The sequence below is a fragment of the Bos indicus genome, chromosome 8, assembly GCF_029378745.1.
Source record: "Bos indicus isolate NIAB-ARS_2022 breed Sahiwal x Tharparkar chromosome 8, NIAB-ARS_B.indTharparkar_mat_pri_1.0, whole genome shotgun sequence".
Classification (NCBI taxonomy): Eukaryota; Metazoa; Chordata; class Mammalia; order Artiodactyla; family Bovidae; genus Bos; species Bos indicus.
The window spans coordinates 1,816,773-1,833,646 of record NC_091767.1 but is presented as its reverse complement, the minus strand read 5'-3'; the positions used below and the strand labels follow the sequence as shown (position 1 = coordinate 1,833,646).

The 16,874-nt window shown below is 38.1% G+C and overlaps 1 protein-coding gene and 1 long non-coding RNA gene across 2 annotated transcripts in view; one reads left to right on the top strand and one right to left on the bottom strand.

Moving 5' to 3' along the window:
- Nucleotides 1-7,522, top strand: part of LOC109562760 (kynurenine/alpha-aminoadipate aminotransferase, mitochondrial-like) — a 38,132-nt gene extending 30,610 nt beyond the window's left edge. The window contains exons 12-13 of the mRNA XM_019965769.2: nt 4,922-5,023; nt 6,140-7,522. Of these exons, the coding sequence (XP_019821328.2) occupies nt 4,922-5,023; nt 6,140-6,181 (144 nt within the window). The 3' untranslated portion in view covers nt 6,182-7,522. The remainder of the gene's footprint in view (nt 1-4,921; nt 5,024-6,139) is intronic.
- Nucleotides 1-16,874, bottom strand: part of LOC139184491 (uncharacterized) — a 145,716-nt gene that overhangs the window by 55,150 nt on the left and 73,692 nt on the right. The gene's annotated exons all lie outside the window — the stretch shown is intronic.

The following is a 16,874-nucleotide window of genomic DNA, read 5'->3' as shown; positions in this document are numbered from 1 at the left end:
CCTCTACTCCTATCCGGCCCCTCCTCCCATCCCTCTCACCACCAGTAACCACAAGTTTGTTTTCTATACCTATGAGCTTATTTCTTTTTGTTATATTTATTCATTTCTGTTTTAGGTTCTGCATAGAAGCAATAACATATGGCATTTTTCTATCTCTGACTCATTTCACTAAGCATAATACTCTCCAAATCTGTCCATGTTGTCACAAATGGCAGGGTTTAATTCCCTTGTATGGCTGAGTAGTAGTCCATCATAGGCATATACCACAAATTCTTTATCCATTCATCTGCAAATGGATGTTTATGTTGCTTTCATATCTTGGCAATTGTAAATAATGCTATAAATATAGGGGTGCATGTATCTTTTTAAATTAATATTTAAATTATTTTATGTATACCCAGGAATAGAATTTCAGGATCATAGTATAGTTCTATTTTAGTTTTTTGAGAAATCTCATACAGGTTTCCAAAATGGCTACTCCAGTTGAAATTCCTACCAATAGTATATGACAGTTCCCTTTTCTCCACATCCTCAACAACATTTTTTGTTTGTGGTCTTTTTGATGAGAGCCATTCTGAGAAGTATGATATGATATTTCATTGTGCTTTGATTTGCCTTTCCTGGATGACTAATGATGTTCAGCATCTTTTCATGTGCCTATTGGCAATCTGCATATCTTCTTTGGAAAATGGCTATTTGGGTCTTCTGCTGTTTTTTTAACAGGACTTTTAATTTGTTTGATATAGCTATACATTTATTTTACATGATTAAAATTACAGGGAAATTTACATGTAATTTTACATAAAATTACATCCACCTTTTTTCACATAATTAATCTACAAGGATGTCTGCACATTTTGTGCTTAAACCATAAGTCTATTGAGATTTAATTTAGGGGCATTGATAAAGCTAAAAAATCTAAATAATTTTTTGTGCAGCTTCCCAACTTATCAAATAAATCATCCTTTCAACATTAATTTTTTTAACATATTCGTCAGTCTTATGTAAACACTAAGATCTGTTTCTAGTATCATGTTTGTCTTGAGGTACTAAGTACAAAAGAAAAACCATGTTGATGCTAGCAAAGTCCTGTGCTAGAACATAAGAGACAAGGCAGGTTAGCAGTCAGAGCAGGAAAATGGCTGTCTGGAAGCAAGAGCAAATGCACTCTCCTGGGAAAGTCATTCACCCTCTCTAACCATCATCCTTGAGTTCAGGGCTCATGCTTTATCAATTCTTATAATGCTAATGATAGCACATAATAATTGTTTAATAAATACTTACATGACTTAAAGAATTGCATTTTAGTTTAATAAGTCATTTTGGAGCTCTCACAGGAGAAGATGAGTGCATGTCCTTCTACTCCGCCATCTCATTGTATCAAATTGAAGACAGTAGGGAAAATCACTAGACCACTCAGGTATAACCTAAATCAAATCCCTTACAATTATACAGGAGAAGTGACATATATATTCAAGGGATTAGATCTGACAGACAGAGTGCTTGAAGAACTATGGGCAGAGGTTCATGACATTATACAAGAGGCAGTGATCAAGAGCATCCCAAGAAAAACAAATCCAAAAAGGCAAAATGACTGTCTGAGGAGGCCTTACAAATAGCTGAGAAAAGAAGAGAAGCTAAAGGCAAAGGAGAAAAGGAAAGATAGCCAGGAGAGATAAGAAAGCCTTCCTCGGTGATCAATGCAAAGAAATAGAGGAAAACAATAGAATGGGAAAGACTCTCTTCAAGAAAATTAGAGATACCAAAGGAACATTTCATGCAAAGATGGGCGCAATAAAGGAAAAAAAATGGTTTGAACCTAACAGAAGCAGAAGATATTAAGAAGAGGTGGCAAGAATACACAGAAAAACTATACAAAACAATCTTCATGACCCAGATAACCACGATGTGTGATCACTCACCTAGAGCCAGACATCCTGGAATGCAAAGTCAAGTGGGCCTTAGGAAGCATCACTACAAACAAAGCTAGTGGAGGTCATGGAATTCCAGTTGAGCTACTTCAAACCTTAAAGGTGATGCTGTGAAAGCATTGCACTCAATATGCCAGCAAATTGGGAAAACTCAGCAGTGGCCACAGGACCGGAAAATGTCAGTTTTCATTCCAATCCCAAAGAAAGGCAATGCCAAAGAATGTTCAAACTATTGTACAATTGCACTCATCTCACATGCTAGCAAAGTAATGCTCAAAATTCTCCAAGCCAGGCTTCAACAGTATGTGAACCGTGAACTTCCAGATGTTCAAGCTGGATTTAGAAAAGGCAGAGGAACCAGAAATCAAATTGCCAACATCCATGGGATCATTGAAAAAGCAACAGAGTTCCAGAAAAGCATCTACTTCTGCTTTATTGACTACACAAAAGCCTTTGACTGTGTGGATCACAGCAAACTGTGGAAAATTCTTAAAGAAATGGGAATACCAGACCACCTTACCTGTCTCCTGAGAAATCCGTATGCAGGTGAAGAAGCAACAGTTAGAACAGGACATGGAACAACAGACTAGTTCCAAATTGGGAAAGGAGTACATCAGGCTGTATATTGTCACCCTCCTCATTTAACTTATATGTAGAGTACATCATGCAAAATGCTGGGCTGGATGAAGCACAAGCTGGAATCAAGATTGCTGAGAGAAATATCAGTAAGCTCAGATATGCAGATGACACCACCCTTATGGCAGAAAGTGAAAAACTAAAGAGCCTCTTGATGAAAGTGAAAGAGGAGAGTGAAAAAGTTGGCTTAAAGCTCAACATTCAGAAACGAAGATCGTGGCATCTGGTCCCATCACTTCATGGGAAATAGATGGAGAAACAGTGGAAACAGTGTCAGATTTTATTTTGGGGGCTCCAAAATCACTGCAGATGGTGATTGCAGCCATGAAATTAAAAGATGCTTACTCCTTGGAAGGAAAGTTATGACCAACCTAGACAGCATATTAAAAAGCAGAGACATTACTTTGCCAACAAAAGTCCATCTAGTCAAGGTTATGGTTTTTTCAGTGATCATGTATGGATGTGAGAGTTGGACTGTGAAGAAAGCTGAGCACCAAAGAATTGATGCTTTTGAACTGTGGTGTTTGGGAAGACTCTTGAGAGTCCCTTGGACTGCAAGGAGACCGAACCAGTCAATCCTCAAGCAATCAGTCTTGAATATTCTTTGGAAGGACTGATGCTGAAGCTGAAGGTCCAATACTTTGGGCACCTGATGTGGAGAACTGACTGAATGGAAAAGATCCTGATGTTGGGAAAGATTGAAGGTGGGAGGAGAAAAAGAGATGACAGAGGATGAGATGGTTGGATAGCATCACCGACTCAGTGGACATGAGTTTGAGCAAGCTGTGGGAGCTGGTGATGGACAGGGAAGCCCTGTGTGCTGCAGTCCATGAGGTTGCAAAAAGTCGGACACGACTGAGCAATTGAACTTATAATAAGTCAATTTTATTACATTTTGTTTGCTTTCTTATCAATGTCATTATCCAGAATATTTGATAAGTGGCTATTTCTGTGTAAGAAAACAGCTCCCTGAACTAAGAGCTAAGGATAGATACTTCCTATTTTATAGTAGTTTTTTTCAGTCCCCTTCACTTATTCCATATACCCTGTGGCATGTACTTTAACTTTTCTAAATAATCTGCAACTTTATCACTTCTGCCTTAGACCAGATTTGGGTCATCATTCAAGGAGATTATTACCACTTCCTCCTTCTCTACAGAAACTTGCTTCTGGCACACCCCAAAACTATTCCACGATATTGGGAGAAATGACATTTTCATTGTTAATGAGGACAAAAAACTCTTCTTCCACCTTGAAATCTTCTTCCCTGAGTTCCCCAAATCATTTCATTCCCAGTTCATCAAACTTCAGTGACCAGAGCCCAGATTTATAACAAGTAATAACAATGGTTACTTGAAGTTTGAATATCATGATTTTACTAGACAACAATTTCAAAGACTTAACACAAGGCAAGTTTATTTCTTTCTCTGGCACAATTTTCAGAGGCATGGTCTACAGGCTCTTCTGCTCCCTCCTTGAGTCAGAGACCTGGGCTCCTGCCACCGTCTTGCATGGCATTTCAATTCATGGGCCACAATGAAAACAGCATGCAGAGGGTATGGCGGGTCACATGGGGAGATGTTCACAGGCCAGGCCAGGAAGTAACACCAAGACTTCCCCTCCCTAGTTGGGATTCAATCACTTGGCCATGAGCATCTAGAAAGAGGCTGGAAACAGTGTGTTTGCATGCCTAGGAAGCAGAGGACACTTGTGTGGGGGCAGCAAGCTGGCAGCCACAGAAGTCACCGAAGGAGACGGTGTCCCAGAGTTCTGACAGAATTACTTGCCATTTTATTCCTCCAGTCTAAGTATTGTTTCCACCTCTTTGAGTGACCCATTTTCTTTGCATTTTCAGGCCTCTACACTCTGTATCTTCTCCCCAAAGGACTCTTTCCTTACATTTTGTTTGGTCAATACCTACTTATCTTTGAAGTCCCAACTTAAAGGTCACTTCCAAACTTGATATCTCATAAAGAATGTTTCGTTGTTAGAATTTATTTTACTTTTCTAGTTACATTAAATGGTTATTATGTTTATTACAATTTCTGTTGCCTGTAGGATCTGTCCTTGGTCCATTAAAGCTAAAATTTAGTGTTTTTCTTCTGTTTCTGTGCTTTTTTATTTTAGTATACAGAGAAGAGATAGGACTGTCATATTTATCCTAAATACTTTTCCTGTTTCTGTGCTTTTAGTTTTGTTTATTGTATGACATGCGGAATTCTTCTGTAAGTTGTTTTTTCTCTTCAAATTTCTTTCATTGCTTTTAAACTCAGAAAGTCCTCTGACACTCTGAGATTAGATTTACCTCTATTTTTATTTTTCTTTTAATTACCTATTTTCCAAAACTCTCTCAGATATTCATGCTTCCAGGATATGGTTTCTACATTGATAGTTCAGCTCCTTGCCCCTACTTCAGAGCATCCTTCTCTTCAGCTTCTCCAGAACAGATGGACATGGTGAGTTATCAATTTATTTTTTGTGTTCATTTTGTGAGTTACAACATTATTTGATGTCTCCTTTGGTTTCTGAAAAATGGGAATAGTTGGAAAGTCGTGAAGTATAACTCAAAGAAGTTGCCAGACTTCTATGGAAAGGTAATGAGACCAACTTGGAGTTGAATTTTATTGATTCTGTGAATAGATTTCAGACCTAACTCAACGGTGTTGACAGATCATCAACATGTTATAAAGAGAAACTCTTTCCCTCCTGCATAAAATTAACATGAGTCAGAGTACAAATTCACGAAGCCATCGGACTCTTTCTCTGAAGGAAGAATATCAACAAGGGTCAAATAGACTAATATTGATGATTAGAATTAACTTATTGATTAATCAAAAAGTCCAGCTTTAATCAAGATAATATGAAGAAAAGAAGCAAGTTGCTAACTACTACCATGTCAGGAACTCACAGAAGAGCCATACACTGAAATCCAGTAACTGCAAGAAGATTGTAATACTTATCCTTGGAGATGGGGTGTTTCTGGGTGTGTTCTTGATTTACTTGCTTTCTCACATCATTAAATATGCTCTTCATTAGTTATATATGAGTAGAGTTGGACAACTGAAACTACATATAAGGCATATGCAGATGAAAGAATATTTGAAAAAATAAAGTAATTGGTGTTCTGGGAGAAAATGATGAACTTGAGGGTAAAAAAATGTCTTTTTAATGTCTGGGATTCTGACATGTTTCCATATACTAGTGGACATGATGGCATACAACCCAGATAAACCTGAGGTTAACCCTGAGCTTTCATTATCTGATCTCAACATAAGATAAGACTCCTTTTTAAAAATTTGTAATGTTATGGTAGAATTCTCCTAAAGCCTCTTGAAAGTGAAAGTTGCTCAGTCATGTCCAACTCTTTGTGACCCCATGAACTATGTAGTCCATGGAATTCTCCAGGCCAGAATACTGGAGTGGGTAGCCTTTTCCTTCTCCAAGGAATCTTTCCAATACATGTGTAGAACCCAGGTCTCCTGCGTTGCAGGTGGATTCTTTACCAGCTGAGCCACAAAGGAAGCCCAAAAAGCATGTTAATTTCGGTAATTCTCCTCTCTGTCTTATTTTAGGCCTTTCAGAGATTAGCCCAACTTATAGAAGAATCTCTATGAAGAAATCAAACTCTTTATAGCACTCATGGATTTCAGATAAATTATTTCTATGTTTTAGCAAGAAGAAATGATCATTGGTGTAAGACTTACAGATTGGGTTTCAACAAATATGTCACATTTGTAAAAATTTAACTACAAAACTTTTAAAGTGCCCTTGAAACCATCAGAATACCAAAATATATTTATAATCCTTTTGATAAATTTTCAACCCCCCAAATGATATCCTTATCATGGGTTTTATTGTAAAGAACTCTATAGTCGCTTTCTGCCTTTTCACACTTACTATAATAAAATACCAGGCTGGATGAAGCACAAGCTAGAATCAAGATTGTCGGGAGACATCAATAACCTCAGATATGCAGATGACACCACCCTTATGGCAGAAAGTGAAGAGGAATTAAAGAGCCTCTTGATGAAAATGAAAGAGGAGAGTGAAAAAACTGGCTTAAAACTCAACATTCAAAGAACTAGGATCATGGCATCCAGTCCCATCACTTCATGGCAAACAGATGGGGAAACAGTGGAAACAGTGACAGTCTTTATTTTCTCGAGCTCCAAAATCACTGCAGATGGTGACGGCAGCCATGAAATTAAAAGACGTTTGCTCCTTGGAAGAAAAGTTATGACAAACCTAAACAGCATACAAAAAAGCAAAGACATTACTTTGCCAACAAAGGTCTGTCTAGTCAAAGCTATGGTTTTTCCAGTAGTCATGTATGGATGTGAGAGTTGGACTATAAAGAAAGCTGAGCGCCAAAGAATTGATGCTTCTGAACTGTGGTATCGGAGAAGGACTGCAAGGAGATCCAATCAGTCCATCCTAAAGGAAATCAGTCCTGAATATTCATTGGAAGGACTGATGCTGAAGCTGAAACTCCAGTACTTTGGCCTCCTGATGCGAAGAGCTGACTCATTTGAAAAGACCCTGATGCTGGGAAAGATTGAAGGCAGAAGAAGAAGGGAACTACAGAGGATGAGATGGTTGGATGGCATCACCAACTCAATAGACATGAGTCTGAGCAAGCTCTGGAAGTTAGTGATGGACAGGGAAGCCCTGCATGCTGCAGTCCACGGGTCGCAAACAGTTGGACAAAACTAAGCGACTGCACTGAGCTGATAGTCGCTTCATAATTTCCCATAAATTTTCTTTGAAACTAACATTTTACAGTAAATTATTTGTAAGAATATAATGAAATTCAAAATGGTATATCATGTAAACTCTATTTTTAATTAAATTTAATAAAAATGTATTGCAAAAGTTGTTAGAATTTGACCATTGGGCATAATTCTCAGTAAGAGAAACACAGACATTATATTATGGCATAGGAATCTCTTTAAAATAAAATTCTAAAACTAAACATACCTAAAGGTCTGCTTGCTAATTCTAAATGAGGAGGAGAGATCCAGGACCTAGAAAAATTGACTAAATTGTATTTTTATACTACACTACTTCAAAAATGTATTCATACCAGTTATAGGATTTCTGGCTACTACACTCCTTTCAGGTACTTAGAATATACTTTTTAATGATTTCTTTCTCACCTTTATGATCTTTATTTCCCTCATCTGATTATTAAATATATGCTGATCTAAATGTTTTCAAACAATCCAGGAAGAATAAGCAATAAAGTTAAAGTTGCTGGCTGTCTCAGCCTCAGCATGCATCAGCCAGCCTTTTTGATGTTTCTGTGCATGTACACATAATATGTACAAGAATAGGATGTCATTAGGCCAGTATCAAAAATACCCTGTATCTGTTTTCTGTTGCTGTAGAAAACTTTACCTACGTTCCATGATCTAGTCCTTATAAAGTTATCAGGTTCTTTGAGGAATTAGGACACTTATGTCACTGTTATTCCCACCTTCCTTATATATATATAAATGTCTCCATCATGGCTATTATTTTCTCAGCATCTGAATGAGCTGGAGCATTGAGCCCTGGTGAGAATCACTATGGTTACTTCAAGCTAACCTAAAATTAAGAGTTGTCGGAAGGTTCAGAGAGCCCTAGGCAGGATAAACCCAGATAGGAACACACTGAGAGGCATAGTACTCAAATTGACAAAAATTAAAGAAAAAATATTAAAGGGAATATTGAAATATTAAAAATATTAAGGGAAAAGGCAATAAATAATGTGCAAAGGAATCCCCATAAAGTTAGCTGGTTTCTCAGCAGAAATTGTGCAAGTCAGAGGGGAGTGACATGATATATTTAAAGTGATGAAAGGGAAGGACTTACAACTGAGAATATCCAGCAAGGCTCTCATGCAGATTCTACAGAGAAATGAAAAGCATTTCATCAGAGACTGAAAAGCATTACTATCTGAACCACCAGGGAATTCTTGGTGGCTCAGACGGTAAAGAATCTGCCTGCAATACAGGAGACCCAGGGTCAGGAAGATATCTTGGAGAAAGGATGGCTACCCACTTCAGTGTTCTTGCCTGGAGAATTCCATGAACAGAGGAGACTGGTGGGCTACAGTCCATTTGGTCACAGCGTCAGACACGATTGAGCAACTAACATCTTTTTTCACTTTCAGACCAACTTTGCAACAAATGCTACAGGAACTGCTCTAGATGGAAAAGAAAAGGCCACAACTAAAAACACAGAAATTATGAACGGAAAAGCTCATTCATGCATACAAAGGCAAACGTACAGTAAATGCTTCTAACCAGCAATTGAGAAGAGTACAGCATAGACATAGGATACTGGAAATACCTTTGAAATTAAAAGACCAGTAACTTAAAACGATCTTGTATATAGATGCTATGTCAAAACCTCATGATAACCACAAACCAAAAATCTAAAATAGATACACACAAAAAAGAAAAGGAATCTAAACACAATACGAAAGTTAATCATCAAATCACAAGAGAACAAAAGCAGAGGGGAAGAAAAAAGATCTATAAAAACAAACCCCAAACAATTAATTAAATGGCAATAAGAACATATATTCTTATATAAGCCTTCTTCAGCGATCAATGCAAAGAAATAGAGGAAAACAACCCAATGAGAAAGACTAAAGATCTCTTCAAGAAAATTAGAGATACCAAAGGAACATTTCATGCAAAGATGGGATCGATAAAGGACAGAAATGGTATGCACCTAACAGAAGCAGAAGATATTAAGAAGAGATGGCAAGAATACACAGAAGAACTGTACAAAAAAGATCTTCACGATCCAGATAATCACGATGGTGTGATCACTGACCTAAAGCCAGACATCCTGGAATGTGAAGTCAAGTGGGCCTTAGAAAGCATCACTACGAACAAAGCTAGTGGAGGTGATGGAATTCCAGTGGAGCTATTTCAAATCCTGAAAGATGATGCTGTGAAAGTGCTGCCCTCAATATGCCAGCAAATTTGGAAAACTCAGCAGTGGCCACAGGACTGGAAAAGGTCAGTTTTCATTCCAATCCCAAAGAAAGGTAATGCCAAAGAATGCTCAAACTACTGCACAAGTGCACTCATCTCACACGCTAGTAAAGTAATGCTCAAAGTTCTCCAAGCCAGGCTTCAGCAATATGTGAACTGTGAAATTCCTGATGTTCAAGCTGGTTTCAGAAAAGGCAGAGGAACCAGAGATCAAATTGCCAACATGCACTGGATCATGGAAAAAGCAAGAGAGTTCCAGAAAAACATCTATTTCTGCTTTATTGACTATGCCAAAGCCTTTGACTGTGTAGATCACAATAAACTGTGGAAAATTCTGAAAGACATGGGAATACCAGACCACCTGATCTGCCTCTTGAGAAATTTGTATGCAGGTCAGGAAGCAACAGTTAGAACTGGACATGGGACAACAGACTGGTTCCAAATAGGAAAAGGAGTACGTCAAGACTGTATATTGTCACCCTGCTTATTTAACTTATATGCAGAGTACATCATGAGAAACACTGGACTGGAAGAAGCACAAGCTGGAATCAAGATTGCCGGGAGAAATATCAATAACCTCAGATATGCAGATGACATCACCCTTATGGCAGAAAGTGAAGAGGAACTCAAAAGCCTCTTGATGAAAGTGAAAGAGGAGAGTGAAAAAGTTGGCTTAAAGCTCAACATTCAGAAAACGAAGATCATGGCATCCTATCCCATCACTTCATGGGAAATAGATGGGGAAACAGTGGAAACAGTATCAGACTTTATTTTTGGGGGCTCCAAAATCACTGCAGATGGTGACTGCAGCCATGAAGTTAAAAGACGCTTACTCCTTGGAAGGAAAGTTATGACCAACCTAGATAGCATATTCAAAAGCAGAGACATTACTTTGCCAACAAAGGTTCGTCTAGTCAAAGCTATGGTTTTTCCAGCAGTCATATATGGATGTGAGAGTTGGACTATAAAGAAAGCTGAGCGCCAAAGAATTGATGCTTCTGAACTGTGGTATTGGAGAAGGACTGCAAGGAGATCAAATCAGTCCATCTTCAAGGATGGTTTTTCCTGTGGTCATGTATGGATGTGAGAGTTGGACTGTGAAGAAGGCTGAGCGCTGAAGAATTGATGCTTTTGAACTGTGGTGTTGGAGAAGACTCTTGAGAGTCCCTTGGACTGCAAGGAGATCCAACCAGTCCACTCTGAAGGAGATCAGCCCTGGGATTTCTTTGGAAGGAATGATGCTAAAGCTGAAACTCCAGTACTTTGGCCACCTCATGCGAAGAGTTGACTCATTGGAAAAGACTCTGATGCTGGGAGGGATTGGGGGCAGGAGGAGAAGGGGACGACAGAGGATGAGATGGCTGGATGGCATCACTGACTCGATGGACCTGAGTCTGTGAACTCCGGGAGTTGGTGATGGACAGGGAGGCCTGGCGTGCTGCGATTCATGGGATCGCAAAGAGTCAGACATGACTGAGCGACTGAACTGAACTGAACTGAAGAACATATGTACTGAAAATTACCTTAAGCCTAAATGTATTAAATGCTTCAACAAAAAGACATTGGCTAGCTGAATGGATACAAAAACAATACCTTATACATAAGAGTCCCACTTCAGATCTAGGGACACACACAGACTGAAAGTGAGGAGACGGGAAAATGCATCCTCTGCACATGGAAACCAAAAAAAAACTGGAGTAGCAATATTCATATCAGACAAAATAGACTCTAAAATAGAGACTGTTACAAGAGACAAGGAAGGACAGTACATTACGATCAAGAGATCAATCCAAGAAGAAGAAATAACAATTGTAAATATATACGCACCCAACCTAGGAGTACCTCAGTATATAAGGCAAATAGAACAGTTGTCACTGTGCAGGGTTTCCTTCTGATTTAAATTTAAATATTGACTTGTCAAATATGAGTCCCTCCTCTGGCCCCATGTAAAAAAGTCTTCAATGCTTCCCTGTAGATCACTGAAACTGAAAGCTAGTTCTTTGAAAAGATAAGCAAAATTGATAAACCACTAGACACACCCATCAAGAAAAAAAAAGGAGAGAACTCAAATCAATAAAATTGGAACTGAAAAAGGAGAAGTTGCAACAGACACCACAGAAATACTAAGGATCATGAGATACTACTACAAGCAACTACAATATACACCAATAAAATGAACAGCCTAGAAGAAATGGACAAATTCTTAGGAAGGTACCAAGACTGAACCAGGAGGAAAGAAAAAATATGAATAGACCAATTACATGTATTGAAATTAAATCAGAAATTTAAAAGGTCACAACAAGCAAAAGTCCAGGACCAGGTAGCCTCACAGGTGAATTCTATTAAACATTTACAGAAGCATTAACACCCATACTTCTGAAACTATTCAAAAAATTGCAGAGGAAGGAAACTTCTGAATTCATTTTGAGGCGACCATCACTCTGATACCAAATCAGACAAGATACCACAAAAATAGAAAATTACAGGCCAATTTCACTGATGAACACAAATGCAAGAAATCCTCAACAAAATACTATCAAATCAACTCCAACAAAACATTAAAAAGATTACACACCATCATCAAGGGGATTTATCCCAGGGAAGTTAGGATTTTTCAATATTAAGAAAATAATCAATGTGATATACCACATTAACAAATTAAAGATGGTTTTTATTTTTAATTTGGATCATCTCAATAGATGCAGAAAAATCTTTTGATAAAATTCAACATCCATTTGTGACTTTAAAAAATCTCTTCAGGAAGTGGGCATAAAGGAACCATATGGGCTTCCTTGGTGGTTCAGATGGTAAAGAATCTGCCTGCAAGGCAGAAGACCTGGGTTCAATCCCTGGGTCGGGAAGATCCCCTGGAGAAGGAAATGGCTACCCACTGCAGTATTCTTGCCTGAAGAATTCCATGGACAAAGAAGCCTAGTGACCTACAGTCCATAGGGTCACAAAGAGTCAGACATGACTGAGCAACTCTCACTCACTTACTTTGATGTCATCATAATTACATCAAATATAACAACCCACAGCTTATACTGCACTCAACTGTGAAAAGCTGAAAGCATTTCCCCTAAGTAAAACTCTCACCATTTGCAGATGACACAATGTAGTACATAAAAAACCTTAAAAATGCTACCAGGAAACTTCTGGGGTTCATTGGTGGATTCCATAAGCTTACAGGATACAAAATTAATATATAGAAATCTGTGGCATTTCTATACACAAACAAAAGAAAATAGAACAGAAATTAAGGAAACAATCCCATTCACTACAGCAAAAATAATAATAATAATAATAAAATACCTGTGACTAAACTTACCTTAGAAGGCAAAGATCTATACTCTGAAAACTATAAGATTTGATAAAAGATATATTGAAAATACGGAGAAGGCAATGGTACCCTACTCCAGTACTCTTGCCTGGAAAATCCCATGGATGGAGGAGCCTGGTGGGCTGCAGTCCATGGGGTTGCTAGGAGTCAGACACGACTGAGCGACTTCACTTTCACTTTTCACTTTCAAGCATTGGAGAAGGAAATGGCAACCCACTCCAGTACTCTTGCCTGGAGAATCCCAGGGACGGGGGAGCCTGGTGGGCTGCCGTCTATGGGGTCGCACAGAGTCGGACACGACTGAAGTGACTTAGCAGCAGCAGCAGCAGCATATTGAAAATATAGATGACACAAACAGATGGAAAGACACACTGTGTTGTTGGACTAGAAGTATCAGTATTATTCAAATGACCATATTATCCAAGGCAATCTACAGATTCAATACAATACCCATTGAAGAATTTTTCATAGAACTAGAGCACATAATTAAAAAATTTTTTACCCAGAGGGATGGTACGGGGAGGGAGGAGGGAGGAGGGTTCAGGATGGGGAACACGTGTATACCTGTGGCGGATTCATGTTGATATATGGCAAAACCAATACAATATTGTAAATTTAAAAAATAAAATAAATTTTAAAAAAATTTTTAATAAAAATTTTTATGGAAATACCAAAGATCTCAAATAGCCAAAACACTCTTGAGAAAGAGGAATCGAGTTGGAGGAACCATGCTTCCTGTCTTCAGCCTACACCACAAAGCTACAGCCATCAAAACAGTATAGTATTGGCAGAAAATGAGACATTAGACCAGTGGGACAGGATAAAAAGTGCAGAAATAAAACCTGTGGTCACCTAGGCTATGACAAAGGGGGCGAGAATATACAATGGCAAAAGACGGTCTCCTCAACAGGTGGTGTTGGGAAAACTGGACAGCTACATGTAAGAGAACAAAATTAGAACATTCTCTAATACCATACACAAAAATAAACTGAAAATGGCTTATATACCTAAATGTAAGAAAGGATACTATAAAACTCCAAGAGTTTTTTCACTTCCTTAACAGTATCTTAGACACACAAAAGTTTTAATTTTGATGACGTCCAATAATAATTTTTTTGTGTGTTGGTTGTTTTGGTGTTATAATGAAACTTTTCTCTAAGGTAAAATCATAAAAAATTTACATGTATATTTCTGAAATTTTTACATTTTGTCTCTTATATTTACCTATTTAATCCATTTGAGTTAATTTTGGTAGCAGATGTGATGTAGTTATCCAATATTATTATTTTGTATGTGAGGTCCATTTGTTACCCCACCATTTTTTTGAAAAGGCTGTTCTTTGCCCACTGAATTATTGTGGCAACCTTCTCAAAAATCAATTGACTACATATACGTGTGTTTTTTAGAAACACAATTCAATTCCATTGATCCTGTAATTATCCTTATACCAGGAGCACGTTGTATTGGTTACTGTAGCTTTGTAGTAAGGTTTGAAGCCAACAGTTTTAATTTATCCAGTTATGTTCTTCATTTCCAACATTGTTTTGACTATCTGGAGTCTCTTGCATTTGTGTTTCAGTAATCAGTTTGTTTATTTTTGCAAAAGGCAGTTGGAATTTTGATAGAGATTGGATTGAGCCTCCAAGAACAATTTGTTCTATTGCCATCTTAAAATTTTGAGTCTTTCAATCCATGGACATAGTCTGTCCCTGCATTTATTTCTTCCAATAGTACTTTATATTTTTAGTGTACAGGTGTTTTACCCATTAAATTCATTTCTATGTATTTAAAAATAAATAAATAAAACTCCAAGAGGAAAACACAAGTAGAACATTCCTGACATAAGTGGCAGCAATGTCTTTTTGGATCCATCTTCTAGAGTAAATGGAAATAAAAACAAAACTAAACAAATAGGACCTAATTAAACTTTCAAGCTTTTGCACAGCAAAGGAAACCATAAATAAAATGAGAAGATAACTTAGGGAACTGGAGAAAATACTTTAAAAGATGCTCCTGACAAAAGATAAATTTCCAAAATATTCAAAGAGCTCATATAGCTTAATATCAAACCAAAAAAATCCAATCAAAAAATGGAGAGAAGACTTAAATAGACATTTCTCCAAAGAAGAGATACAGATTACCAACAGGCACATTAAAAGATGCTCAACATTACTAATTATTAGTGAAATGCTAATCAAAATTACAATCAGGTATCACATCACAAGGGCTGCCCAAGTGACTCAGTGTTAAAGAATCTACCTGCAAAGCAGGAGACATAGGCTCGATCCTTGGGTCAGGAAGATCCCCTGGCAGAGGAATTGGCTACCTACTCCAGCATTCTTAACTGGGAAATTGCATGGGCAGAGGAGCCTGGGGGCTACAGTCCATGAGGTCACAAAAGAGTCAGATACGACTTAGCAACTAAACAACAACATCACGTCACAGTGGTCATTATTAAAAAGTCTACAAAGCATAAATGTTGGAGACAGTGTGGAGAAAAAGGAACCCTCCTGCATTGCTGGTGGGAATGTAAACGGCCACAACCACTATAGAGGATAGTTTGGAGGTTTCTTAAAAAACCATGTGATCCTGCTATCCCACTTCTTGGCATATACCTGGAGAAAACTCTAATTCAAAAAGATACATGCACCTCACTGCTCATTCCAGCACTACTGTCAATAGACAAGGCATGGAAGCCTAAATGTCTGCTGGCAGATGAATTGATGAAAAAAGATATGGTACATATTATTAGGCCATAAAAAAGAATGAAATACTGCCATTTGCAGCAACATGGGTAGATTCAGAGATTATGATATTCAGTGAAGTCAGAGAAAGACAAACATTATATGATACTACTTATATGAGGAATCTTATTTTTAAAAAAGATACAAATGCGCTTATACACAAAATAGGAAGAGACTCATAGACATATAACATAAACTTGTGTTTACCAAAGTCACTGGGAGGAGAAGGGAGGGAGAAGTTAAATTAGGAGCTGGGATTAAAATAAAGTATGTTATATATAAAATAGATAAGTTCCAACTGTATAGCACAGGGATCTATACTCAGTATCTTTTAATAATGGAAAAAATCTGAAAAAGAATATAGATGTTTAATTGAATCACTTTGCTGTACACTTGAAACTACACATTACAAATTAACTATACTTCAATTTTTAAAAAGAGACACTTTGGAGTCTTAACCCCTAGTGCCTAGAAGTGTGACTTTATTTGAACACAAAGTCCTTACGGAGGTAACCAAGTTAACACGAGGTGATGAAGGTGCTGCTGCTGCTGCTAAGGTGCTTCAGTCGTGTCCGACTCTGTGTGACCCCATACGGTCTAATGAGACTGGTGTCCTTATAAGAAGTTTGACAACAGGGGTGTGCACACAACAGGGAGATGCCATGTGAAGACCAAGGCCGACATCACAGTGATGCAGCCACAAGCCAAGGAACGTTGAAAATTACCACACACCACCAGCATCTAGGAGAGAGGCCTGAAACAGATTCTGGGTCACAGGTCTCAGAGAGAACCACACCTGCCAATGTCTTCATTCTGTACTGCCAGCCTCCAGACCTGTCCTTTGTCTCTATCATCACTTTAAACAACATACAGCTTCCAGCACAGAGGAAGCACTCAACAATTGTTTAGAGAATGACTGGGTCCAGAACACCTGGCCTTATAATTCATTCTGTACCCAAGAGTCCTAAGCCAAGCCTTTAAAAGGCAGCCTGACCTGCGAAACTTGATCATTCATTCCACACCCTCAGGAGAATTCCTCTTGCGATTGCTCCTGACAATTTCAAAGTCTGGTCTCTTTGATTTTCTAGCAATCAATCATTTTTTCAGTTTTCAGCTTCTGATCTTCAGGTGAGCTGTCCCTAGCTTAGCCCTTGCCTACCCTTTCCCACCACACTGGCCATTCTCTGCCTTGAATTTCCAAGCACAACCTCAGGTCCCCTGCATTCAGTATCTG